A 12500-nucleotide genomic window follows, 5' to 3' on the forward strand; every position below is an offset into this window, starting at 1 on the left:
TCTCTCTCTCTCTCTCTCTCTCTCTCTCTCTCTCTCTCTCTCTCACATGCACAGTCCAGAGAAGGAAAAACATCTCTGGTTAATATTTAACTGCCAGGTCCTGAGGTAAAGGAGTAAAGAGTGCTTGGCAGCTGAAACTAATAAACGTGCACACATACACACACACACACACACACACACACACACACACACACACACACACACACACACACACACACACACATACACACCCCCGGAGAATACATGTTTCTGTCCTCTGAGGAATGCGCCGGTTCTCATCCACGCTGTGACCTGTTGACCTCACGCTAACACGTGACAGAGATGGAAATCAGAGCAGTGGAGAGCTACAGTGACCTCTGTTTTTTCTCTCTCAGGCCTCTCAGGCAGCCTGTTATGACACAACACGCCATCGTTAAAGTGATACTCTGACTTTTTTTATCTGTAGTGTGTGTGTGTGTGTGTGTGTGTGTGTGTGTGTGTGTGTGTGACTACAACCTCACTTTTAATGGACGTCTAAAGTCAGCGTTCATAGAAGCAATAATTTTGGAACTATTTTTTTCCTCCGTCCAGGAATTTGGTGTGAAAACAGCAGAGTATTTCTTTATAGTTGCAAGATGGAGAGCAGGTCAAAGACAGAGTGTGTTTTGCTTCCGTCGATTCGCCTCAGTTTGTTTGTCTCCTTTTTTTTCTTCCCCCTTTCTGCATTTCACCCGCTTTCTGTCCTCCTGGGCACTTGGCACAGCTGAACTCCAGATGTGAGGCACATGTCATACGACAGAGCGCGAGGTGGCTGTAGATAAGAGCAGGCTGGCGCGTCGGAGCAGGGATTCTGGGCACACACTCCACGGCAGTTCGGCTAAATGTTGCGGTTGTTGCGATCTCAGCTCTGACAGCTTGTGTCATGCTTAATGCCTCACTTCCCAAACATGGCCCCTGATTTATATCGAGCAGGTGCTGCTGTATGGAGTGTGGTGTGGAAGGGTGGGTGGGCGTGAAACCAAGAACCCAGGAGATACATGGGGTACAGTGTGTGAGTGTGTGCGTATACATATATTTGTGTGTGTGTGTGTGTGTGTGTGTGTGTGTGTGTGTGTGTGTGTTCGGAAGCCAGACAGAAATAGTCGCTGTGATTGTTTGTATCTTGGACTGTAACTTTTACCCTGTTCTCATGCTGAAGGATACGAAGCCCTCGTCTTGTCTGGTGTCCATGGTGGCATAGAAGCTTTTACAGTCTCGCCAGTTATCGTGTCAGTCTACTTTCACCGACATGGTACACGACCGACCACAGATTCGTCCTGTGTCTCGGTGGCAAACATGCAAGATTATCTTTAACACCTTTTAGAGACAAAGAGCAAGATCGTGTGTGCTAAACTGTTTCGAGTATAAATGCTACAGGGTCCTGCAGCTCGTGGCTAGAAACGTGTGCAGAATCGACCGAATATCGCTCAAAATCCGAGGCTAAATCTGAGGCTTGCTGATTGTGTCCCAGACAGCATTTCCTTTTAGGCGCTCTGCTCGTTACGGACATTTTTATCTCGGACCGAACGGAGATATCGAGCCGATAGGATTCGAACGCATACTTGCTCATGTAAGTCAGGTGTTTGTTTCATAACACCTGGTCTCGGGTAAAACTCCCACCTTTATAATCAAATTAGCCGTGTGAACCACAGACCTGGCTCGGGTTCCGAGTTCGAGCTGTTTTTTCTTTTTTCTTTTCTTCCTCTTCTCAGATGAATGAGGTTTTCCTCAACGCTTGTCTCGACACGCTCGCAGTCAGAAAGCACGCTTGATGTTTTACTCGCTCTCTTACACCTAGCACCCAAGTATCTTTCAGCATTGCCCTCTGGGGCACCTTGTTAGACTCTGAACAACATGTTTTTTTCTTTGAGTTTGTTTTCTTTTCCCCTTCATCTCTTCCGTCGTTGACAGTTTGTGAAGGAATCGCGTGTCACCTCGCCGGTTACGTCTCTGTCCGGGTTCTCACGACGTCCGGCGTCGACCGAACGACCCGACGTAAAGTCGTTAACCGTCAGAGCATCGTAGAGTCGAAGCTAGTGGAGTAAACGGTTAATAAATTGGAAAGGAATCTGCTCTTTTCTCTCTTTTTTTTTTCAGACCTGTCCTTCTCTTCTTCCTATAAGTAACGTTCAAAACGGAAAGAAAAACACGATTCGCTTCTGAGAATCCGGAGCAGATCGGATACAAGCCGAGTCATTAAAGTCGTCGGCTCTTGTCGTGTTTATGTTTTCATAGCAAAAAGAAGCCGGGTTAGGCTGACGTACACCGCCGCAGAAATAGCCTGGCGGGAAGTGTGAGCACGGCTTCCTCATCCGAGACGCTCGCCACCGTTGTACAAGAATAGCCAAGCATTAAGAGTCCGTGGCATCGATAGGAATCCCTTCAATATTACTTTTAATTCTTCTCGGCAGTGCCGCGAACTCCGACTACTTTAAAAAAATAAATAAATAAAAGATGCAAATAAATATAGACGTCATTTCATGTCATAATTTTTATGTATTTATGTATTTATTTATTTATTTACCTAGCTATCTATCTATTTATTTATTTATTTATTCATTTTTACACCGACACACGCGCATCGTTCCCTTTACTTTATTAACGCTCCGTAAGTCTTTAAAGGCGGCGGAAAGGCAGCAGCAGAAAGCAGCAGTCGTCCCTGGAGGTTTATCTTTTAAAGCACTGCACAGTTCTTTCCCAGGATAAGGGTTTCAACTAAGCAGGGAGGAATTCAGGCCAGGGCTCATAAAAAGAAGTATTTGTGTACCAGAAAGATTTTCGCCCTTTTTTTTCCCCCTCAAGTCTTTGTCATTAATGACTTTAGCAAATGTCTGCTGGAGAGCGAAAAGACGACAGTCTTCAAAGGAAAGCCACTAATCATTTATCCAGGATATCTACGCTCGAGAATAAGGAATTAGTGCCCGGGTCACTGTTGGGTTTCGTGCATGGTTTTTTTTTTTCTCCTAACTGGCAAAGCTAATAAGTACTCGCTAATGTAATGCCATCACCTATACTGTAGCAAGCTAGTTTGCTAGTCAGTTGCGAGTTTACAGCGATTTAGCGTAGCACGTAATCGGTATCGGTCTCACTAGCGTCGTAATTTTCTGTCAGTTTGTACTGGATTAAAACAGGATTATAATAAATCTCTGTATGCTAATCGATCCGCCTCGTGGAAAGGTCCGCGTGAACAAAGACTTGTGCTTTAGTTTATGCTAATGCTAAGCTTTAACGGTTTATTTCATTACTCCGTTCGCCTCACGACTCTGTATACTGTTTAATTTCACACACTATGTGGTATTTTATTCCGATATCTTGCCAGATATTTTAAAGAATCGTGTGGAAAAGTTCGAGGTGGTCGACATCGTAAACAGTAGACGGATGCCGATTCTCCCGAACTCCGCCCGCTCCATCACGCTGCACTGTTTCTCATGGCTGTGAGACTGCGACCGCTTTCATTAGTTATCCTAGTGAGGGATTCTGTTGTCCTTTTTCAGTTTTTCAGGTTAAAACGCTCAACAAATCGCTAGATTTCTCTGTTTTTCCTGCCGCGAGACAGATCGCAGGTCCCGAGCGCCTTTACAGGTGGTTTTCCTTAATTCCCGACTCTTCCGGCAGACTCGTCGCCACAAGTTTAATAGAGTGGCTGTGCATTCTGTATACTTTGCCACGTCCTCTTAAGTCAACTGTTAAACTTGTCCTCTTTTGTGTTATGACATGCCTACACCTACATTCTCACAATGTGTTAGTGTTTGCCGGAGGGCACGTTTTTTTTTTTTTTGTTGTTTTTTTTTAAAGGTTATAACAGGTACCTACTCCTTTAAGAACATGCTTCCTGGATAATTCTGCTAATTCCAGGTGCTTTACTCCTCTTGGCTGTGTTTTACCAGGTGCAGACTTGGGTCATTACTGAGGTATTTGTTTTTCTGATTATTTAAAAAAAAAAAAAAGGAAGGGGTGGGCGATGTGTTGATTTTTGACCCACCCCAACCTGATCCCTGAGCAAGATCTTTTCCATCCGTGTACTCATCCGTATCTGTCCTTTGGGCAAGGATGCATGCTTTATTTTTAAGCTCTTCTGGTTGGAACATGGAGCTTGGATGGAGAGAGAGAGAGAGAGAGAGAGAGAGAGAGAGAGAGAGAGAGAGAGAGAGAGAGAGAGAGAGATTCAGCCGGTGGCACAAGCGGGCACAGCTCTCTAAAACGTCCCTCTCCAAAACGCCCACATGAAGCTTTAGCGATTATGATAATAAACAGTTTTATCATCGGCCTTGCGATCGATAATGCGGCTTCTTAAGGTTTAATATTTCAATGGTATTGATCATTTTAACAACAGTGTTTGCGGTTGGCTTGCCTTAACTGCAGACTAGCTATGGATAGAGAGCGAGTGTGTGTGTGTGTGTGTGTGTGTGTGTGAGAGAGAGAGAGAGAGTGCAGTATAAACTTCACTGCAGAGGAACTCTCTATTATTATTTTGTATAATAATTCTCCTTCCCTGTCATTACAGAGATTATATGAAAAGAAACTGTGATTCTGCGTTAGGTTTTAATTGATGTCCTTTGTTTACAAGTCAACCGAGTCTGACCGGGACTGAACGTCGCAGGGAAAAAAGCAGCACATGGCGAGAAGCAATCTCTGCAGTATTTCACTTTCTCGCTTTGTCTCTCAGGAGACACTTCCCTGAGTTATTTATAGAAAAGATACTGCAATTAGTGAATGTGTAAGCTCATCCTTAGAACACACACACACACACACATACACACACACAGAGACACACACTGCTAACTTGTCAACAAAGGTGTATAGAAATAACCTGGCTGGTAAGTTGACGATGGGTTCTGTGATGCTTTAAGGCACCCCACAGAGGTACAGAGTGTTTATTCAAGCTTCTGTCAGGTTCAAACCTCTCCTACGACCTCGCTTTCCAAATAACGTGCTTTATCTAACCACAGAACCACACTGGTGGACCAGCTCGTGAATCACTCAGACCGGTCCGACCAACCGGTCCGACACGACACCGATATCCGCCCCGTCCGCAACGCAAAACCGATCCGATACCGAAGCACCGCTTTCGACACGTACACCGGTCGACATCACAGATGTTTAGGATATACGATGACCTGAATCAGAAAGCGTACCAAATCAGATCCGGTGTTTCACACTATGATATTCTTCGGTATCTGATTCGAATTATCTTTGATGGGATGTACGGCGCCGTCGTCGGTTTCGTCTGAGCCGAGCACGACTTCATAATGACGTTATATAAGTCGCCAGCAGATGTTTCATCAGGGTTTGTCTGTCGCTTCAACACATACAAACATCAGAAACACAGTGGGCCAAACTCTCATCCGGCCTCCCGCCACGTCCGGGCGCATGCTGCGAGCGCTCCGCATGCACGGCAGCCCGATCAGCCGTCTCTGATTATACATCAATACGTTTATCCCACCGACGCTTTGTGTAGAAATCATTTATCTAAATGAATGTACAAAATGAAAGCAGAGCGGGGGAACGAGAAGTGCCGATTTATTTATTTATTTATTTATTTATTTATTTATTTATTTTAATATTGACATGGCTGTGTGTAAAAACTCACCAAGTATTTGACCGAGGTCACGCGGTTTGTGCATGGAAATATTTTAAAAAGGAAAGTTGCTTTTGGGCAAACAACGTCGCTTAGCCAGTGTGAGTGTACGACGTGAATCTGTAATGGAATGCATTTTTAAATGGCGGATGTTGAGTATGATGTTAGTTCTGCAGGCTGTGAGGGAGCTAATTCGAGCTCGTGCCTCATTTGTACTCCCCAACCTTGCTCCACCGCCAGGCCCCCCATGCCGCTTGCTAATTGGCAGGAGACGGGGAGCTTCCTGCTGAGCGCTCGCCGCTTTCCTCGTGCTTTACCAACTCCTGCTTTCTCTCTCTTTCTCTCTCTCTCTCTCTCTCTTCCTCTCAATCTGAGTAATTAACCCACAGCTAATTAACTGCTTCTAATTACACCGAAGAGGCTGTTTCTATCACACTCTCCAAAAAGTGAGGAGACACTCTGCCTCGACGCGTAAATCCCCCCTCGGCTGCTGGTGAACCCGTCCCTGCGCTCGTGGCGTGGAAAGGACAACTCCGTCTCTTGTTAGCGTGAAGCTAGTACAGTGTCGAAGCTCTACGTGACTTGTCTTTGTTTGCGACACGGATGTCACAAAAAAAACAAAAAAACAAATCATAATGAAATTCATGTGTTTCTTGTCCTTGAACTGAAAGATGTTTGAGAGCGATTAGCAACGTCAAAAGGTTTACGTCGATGAAGTTGATGTTGAAATTGAAGTTGATATAAGACAGCGCATGCAGCTCGTACACCGTGTTGTGACACAGGTGCACTATGGGAAATGTAGTCTCTCTTTACCGAGCCAGCTTTAGATGGTGTAAGTGTATGCTTAGTGATGTGATATCTGTAGAAGTGGCAGCATTGTACACATAGCTATGCTATCTCATCCCTAATGTACTTGCAGGCACACTCCTTTCCTCTTCTCTCCTCTTCTCTCCCTCCCTTCCTCCACCTCGCCCCAGCGCCAGCCTCGTCACAGCCACTGCTATTTCTGTAGCTCAGACTGATAGCTAGAACTGAAGATCATTGATTTTACGGGAAACCGTGTTTACAGCCTGAGTGCCATCGACCTGAGGTGACTTTTTTTTCCTCCTGAAGCGGCGGCAGCGGCGGCAGCACTGAAGCCTTCCTGCGTCTACATTAAACACTCAAGGAGAAAGACGAGGCTAAAGGAAGGAAGGAACAGTTCAGTTCAGTGTACTCTGTTTACCTCTTATTAATGATCTGGATATTGAGTGGATTTTATTGCATAAAAACCCCAGCATTAGCTACGGCGTAGATGAATTATAAGAGTGTTCTCTCGCACTTGTTTAGCAATTAGGCTATTTTTGAGCTAAAGAAAGCACGAGATTTAAGATTAGATTTTAGAGCATGATTATTTAAGAGTATACGAGGGGAAGTGTGGTTTTAAAGTCAGCACACGCGATGCTTCTTCCCAGAGAAGATATCAAGGCCTCGAGCTGGCGTTATACTCCATTTTAACTATCTGTGTCCTGCATTTCACGAGAAGTATAAACATTATTTTTCTTGAATCTGGACGACCCAAGCTTTGTGTCCTCGATACAGGAACCTTTACCACGACAGGTCAGAGGGATCGAGGCAATCAGGAAGTCTTGTTGAGCATTAGAGCGGGTTAAGAAGGCAGTATTTCTACATGCATGTGATCTGAGCAGACCATCCAGGAGCACGGTGCCTGCTCCACCACTGAACACTGTCCCCAGCGCGGTATCGAAAGGCTTGTCTGCTTTATCGATAGAAGCCTTTCCTTTCCGCATCTTCCTGTAACTTTCTTAGCATTCGTGACATTGATTTTTCAATAAGCACCCTACCTCTGCTGTGGCTAGCCAGCATGATGGCTAGATCTGGAGCACAAGCTCCTCCACAAACCACTGGAAAGTAGTGCATCGGAGCATGAGCACTGAAACAAAAGCTGTAGGACAGCTACTGGGGGATGGCAGGTTGGGGCAGAGACTCTGGGCTGCACCCTGTAAGTGGTTTCCAGCTGGGGCCGAGTGTGTGTTAATTCCCCAGGAGAGCGCAGAGGGTGCCAGGGCTCGGCCCCTGGAGGCTCAACCCCTAGGCAGGTGAATGAGCATGCTTATAATCAGATGGCTGCTTAGCCTTTAATTCGCCTCTCGCTCAGCCGGTAAATCCCGCCTAATGAAAGGTCCCATAAATAAAAACTTATCTCATTTTCCATCCTCTCCAAATGACAACCAGACCCACTCTCTGACAGTGTTCATTAGGTTCTGGGCTTTTACTTGGCAAAGCTTTTATCTGCTTTACTAAAGCTGGACAAGAGACTTGCAGAGATCTAAAAAAAAAAAGTCCGGTCTTTTTACTCGTTTAGGACTCGATAAACCTACTAAGACCAGACGCAGATCTGGAATGGATGTTCTCACCGATCTGACTGGATGTATTGTCTAAAACGTTGCCTGTTTTGATCCTTTAAGAGCAAAGTTTGCAATGTTCCTTCTTATCAGAGGGGAAACATGCCTCCCTGAACAGATAGATCATTGTCCTGACAACTTAGTTATTCCTCCTGCTTGATTAGCACTGTTTGTGCTTTCAAATTTATTTGGGAATCCTTTGTCCTTCGATTTTTTTTCTGAGTAGAGATGGAATAGGGGCACACTCGAGAATGCACCTTTAATTCTTTTAGCAGAACGATGAACTACAGGATAATCATAGTGCAAAGGCATGGCAGTGGCGAGTGGCGAACGCTCTGGAATTAGCGTAATTCATAGTTTATGATTCTCTGTCGATCGCTTGTGTAGCGTACTGTATGAGCAAGGAGACTAATATCTATTCACTTCCCTTGCCTAAGAGGGAAAGTTTCCACTGCTTTAAACAGGTGTTACAGAGGATGCAGAGGATCCAGCACTATATTGGAGACCTCATCTGCGACTGGCAGACTCCAGACAGTCGTTCTGTGCATACCAGATCAGGTTATTGAATTAGACCATCTCCATTTTAAAAATGGATCCTGGTTGGTGTAAGAGCTCGCTAGCAGCCGGTCAACCCGAGCCCTTCGGATCAGCGTCTGGCTCCGGGGTGGAAGTCGTCTGAACGCTTGGCTCTAATGAAATGCAAATTATGGTTGATCTTCAGGTTGGACTTTGTAAGCGATGGACATGTTCGGGCTGACTTCGCCTATTAGAGTGGTCTGGATTTATAGCCGTAATAGAGACGATATGTTTAACGATCTTATTTAATAAATGAAGTTTCAGCTCATATCTGATGGAGTGAAAATAAATATTTGGAATATATGAACAATGCAGTTCATTTTCACTTGGGGTGGGGGGAAGGGGGGGGGGGGATGCAGGATATGTGGCTTTTGTGGCTAATGCGTCTCCCGGATCGTGGCGCTAGGGGTTCGAAGGTGGTGGTGGGTGACGAGTGGGAGTACATTTTCATCAGATATTCATGAAGAGGCAGTCAGACATTATCAATCTCCCTATCCAAGCCCTGTGTTGTTTAATATGTATGGGGGGTTGGGGTGGTGGCAGACACAGTGTCTGATCAGCTCGGAAATTTGCATTCCTAAGTAAATAAGTAAATAAATCAAGTGCATGTAGCAGATGTGCTAATCAGGCAGGACAAGGCGGTTAGCATGATGCCGGCAAGGAAGGTTCGCTCATGTAATATTCAGCATAGGAGGGTGAAAGGGCATGCAGGATTTATCGGTTTTAGTCTGGTTGACCCTTTTAATCAATGCTGCCTCTATCCCTTTAATAAAATTATTAGCTCAGCACTATCTCTCCCTATCATTCCATGTCCCTGGACCACTCTAAATTGTGGCCTGTGGCTCTTGAGCCTCTATTGCACTCCGGGCAAACCCAAGCCCCCGAAGTTTGCTGCTCATATTTGTTCTGGAAAAGATGGAGGATGGCTGGAGCGTTTAAACCAGTTTATTGCGTGCCAGATCTAAACACAGCTGCGTTTGGAGTTTCAGGCCAGTCGAGGTCACCTGTTTTATTGCCTTTCGCTCACATTAATAAAAAAAAGTATATAGATCGTCGTACGAATAAGCAACACAGACATGTGCTGTCCAAGTCATTAAGCCATTTCCTCTCGGGATGTGTTTTTGTAATTCTGCTTAATCTGGTAACTAACAAATGCGAAAACTGCAGCACTTTTTCTGTGAAAGTTGTGTTTAGTGCTTCTAAGTGCTATTTTTTTATCAGGAAATTTTTTTACAGTGTGCAAAATTAATATTTTGATGTGTTTTTTTTTAGTTTTAAGAATTTTGTGGCTTGTAAATCTAACATCTATTTGTGATTGCTAAAGTTAGCCTATAGCACTTTGGAAAATCCAAAGGCTTTGATGCTAATGCTAATACTCTCACTCATTTCCTACCGCTTATCCGAACTTCTCGGGTCACGGGGAGCCTGTGCCATCTCAGGCGTCATCGGGCATCGAGGCAGGATACACCCTGGACGGAGTGCCAACCCATCACAGGGCACACACACACTCTCATTCACTCACACACTCACACACTACGGACAATTTTCCAGCGATGCCAATCAACCTACCATGCATGTCTTTGGACCAGGGGAGGAAACCGGAGTACCCGGAGGAAACCCCCGAGGCACGGGGAGAACATGCAAACTCCACACACACAAGGCGGAGGCGGGAATCAAACCCCCGACCCTGGAGGTGTGAGGCAAACATGCTAACCACTAAGCCACCGTGTCCCCCATGCTAATACTCATTATTGTTTTTAGTTTAATGTTAAGGAGTGGCCATATGTTTAAAACTAATTCACATATAACATAGTTGTGTGTGGTACCTTTTGGCTGACTTTAGGCTCCGAGAGCTAATAACGTTCGATTAATAATCAATTCCTGTTTTCTGTTGTGGAGGTTCTTCACTGTTCTGGCTGATAAACCTTAGCTCACTCTCTCTGGGTGTGGGAGATGGATCATGTGCTGATGGCTGGTTTTACTGTGTCTAATTAGCAGCACAATGGAGCTTTTTTATCCATTAAGTTATTCTGTTACTGTTTCTCAGACTGAGCGTTAATTAAAACCGGATGTATGTGGGAATCTGGAACATGGTAGACTCTGAGTGTTGTTTGGGAGATGAAGATAAAAGATGGTAACTTGCTGATATGACAGGAAGAGCCATCTGAGCTGGCTTATTAATGCATGTCTGAGGTATTGTATTTAAGTACCTAATCTACCGTAATGAGCACTCTGTCATTTTCCACTATTAGATCTTGCGCTTTTGTCTCATCTAATGCACTATACATCAAGCCTGTTCACAGCTCTATACATAGCGTCTTCGGTTTATCAAGTCTCTTTGTAACTGAATGTCACTGAATGTTTAGTATTAGAAAGCTGGGAAAGTGTCATTTCTTTTGTTTCACTGCTTTTAATATGGGTTTATATTTTTCCTTGTTTTTAAATCGTATCTCTCTTTTTCTGTGTTTTTCATTCAGGCCTGGATGCGATGAACGCCTCATGTAGGCATCAGCATGGAAAGCTGTGAGTCTCCCGTGGTTTCTGGGACAGACGATGGGCTCAGCTCTTCAACCGCCTCCCAGCAGCCTCAACAGCATCCTCCTCAACCCTGGAACGATCGCCCTAGTGCACAGGTCACTCCCAGCAACCACCCCCCTTCCTTGGATCCCCTGTCTCTCTCAGCTCAGCTTCAGAGCTCCAGCAGTACGTCTCGTGAGGTTGTGAGAGAACAGAGACAACAGCAGCAGCAAACACGGACCCCGTCTCGAGCTACCACTGACAGCTCCAACAGCAGCCAACTGCACTCCAGACGAGAGGGGTTGGAGGAGGAGCAGGAGGCAGGGAGCTGTGGAGAGGACGACGAAGACTTGGAGGACTTGGACGATATGGAGATTGACAACTGTTTTCCAAGTTTGCAACCCTTCCCTGGCATACCTATAGCTCCAGTAGGAGGGGGCATGCCCACGCTCATGCGGCAGCAGCCCATGCAGCGGAGGGATGCTATGGAAAGTGGGAGTGATGAAGGAGAGGAAGAGGACGAGGAGGAAGAGAGCAGCGATGTGGAAAACCTAGCTGGGGAAATTGTCTACCAGCCTGATGGCTCAGCTTACATTGTGGAAAGCCTAAGCCAGTTGATCCAAAGTGATGGGGGCATGACATCTAGCTTGCTTCCCTCTAATTTTCTCTCTGGTGGTGGTAAAACAGGGGAGCCTTCCGGATCCTCTTCATCAGTTTATCCTCAGATCATTAACACTTTCCACATAGCCTCATCTTTTGGAAAGTGGTTTGGCTCCTCAGACCAAGGTTTCCCCAATACCTCAACCACGGCAGACCACAGTCCTGTACTGCACAGTTACCGCGTTTTTGATGTGCGGCACAAAAGCAACAAGGATTATCTAAACAGCGACGGGTCTGCCAAGAAGTCTTGTGTATCCAAAGATGTTCCCAACAATGTGGATTTCTCTAAATTTGATGGGCTAGCCCTTTATGGTAAAGGCAAGCCCATCCTCATGTGTTTTCTCTGCAAACTGTCCTTTGGTTATGCTCGCTCCTTTGCCACTCACGCTGTCCATGATCATCGCATGACCTTGTGTGAGGATGAGCGTAGGATTTTGGGCCACAAGCATGCGTCTGCCATTATACAGGGCATTGGGAAAGACAAAGAGCCTCTAATTAGCTTCCTGGAACCAAAAAACAAGAGCTCTCCTCCGCCACCCAACCTAGTGCCCATGAACTCAGGCCAGAGCTTCTTTGGCACATTCAGTGGAGTCCATTTAGAGGCGGGGAGCAATAGTGGAGGAGGTGAAGGACTCCTCAACAAAGACTCTGATTCTGGTCTCCAGCAACAAGCCCTACTGACCCTGGGAGGCCTTGGAAGTCCCAAGCCACCATCTCTTACCTCAACCCCAGGTCCTGCCAAAGAC

At 45.6% G+C, this 12500-nt stretch overlaps 1 protein-coding gene across 3 annotated transcripts in view; it reads left to right on the top strand.

The window, feature by feature from the left end:
- The window catches only part of zfhx3b (zinc finger homeobox 3b), a 165387-nt gene that overhangs the window by 48732 nt on the left and 104155 nt on the right, over nucleotides 1–12500 (top strand). For all 3 annotated transcript variants that reach the window (XM_047807003.1, XM_047807008.1, XM_027178505.2), the window contains exon 2: nucleotides 11055–12500. This exon is cut by the window's right edge and continues 1648 nt beyond it. In XM_047807003.1, coding sequence (XP_047662959.1) covers nucleotides 11091–12500 — 1410 coding nt within the window. In that variant the 5' untranslated portion in view covers nucleotides 11055–11090. The remainder of the gene's footprint in view (nucleotides 1–11054) is intronic.

This window comes from Tachysurus fulvidraco, chromosome 2, assembly GCF_022655615.1.
Source record: "Tachysurus fulvidraco isolate hzauxx_2018 chromosome 2, HZAU_PFXX_2.0, whole genome shotgun sequence".
NCBI lineage: Eukaryota > Metazoa > Chordata > Actinopteri > Siluriformes > Bagridae > Tachysurus > Tachysurus fulvidraco.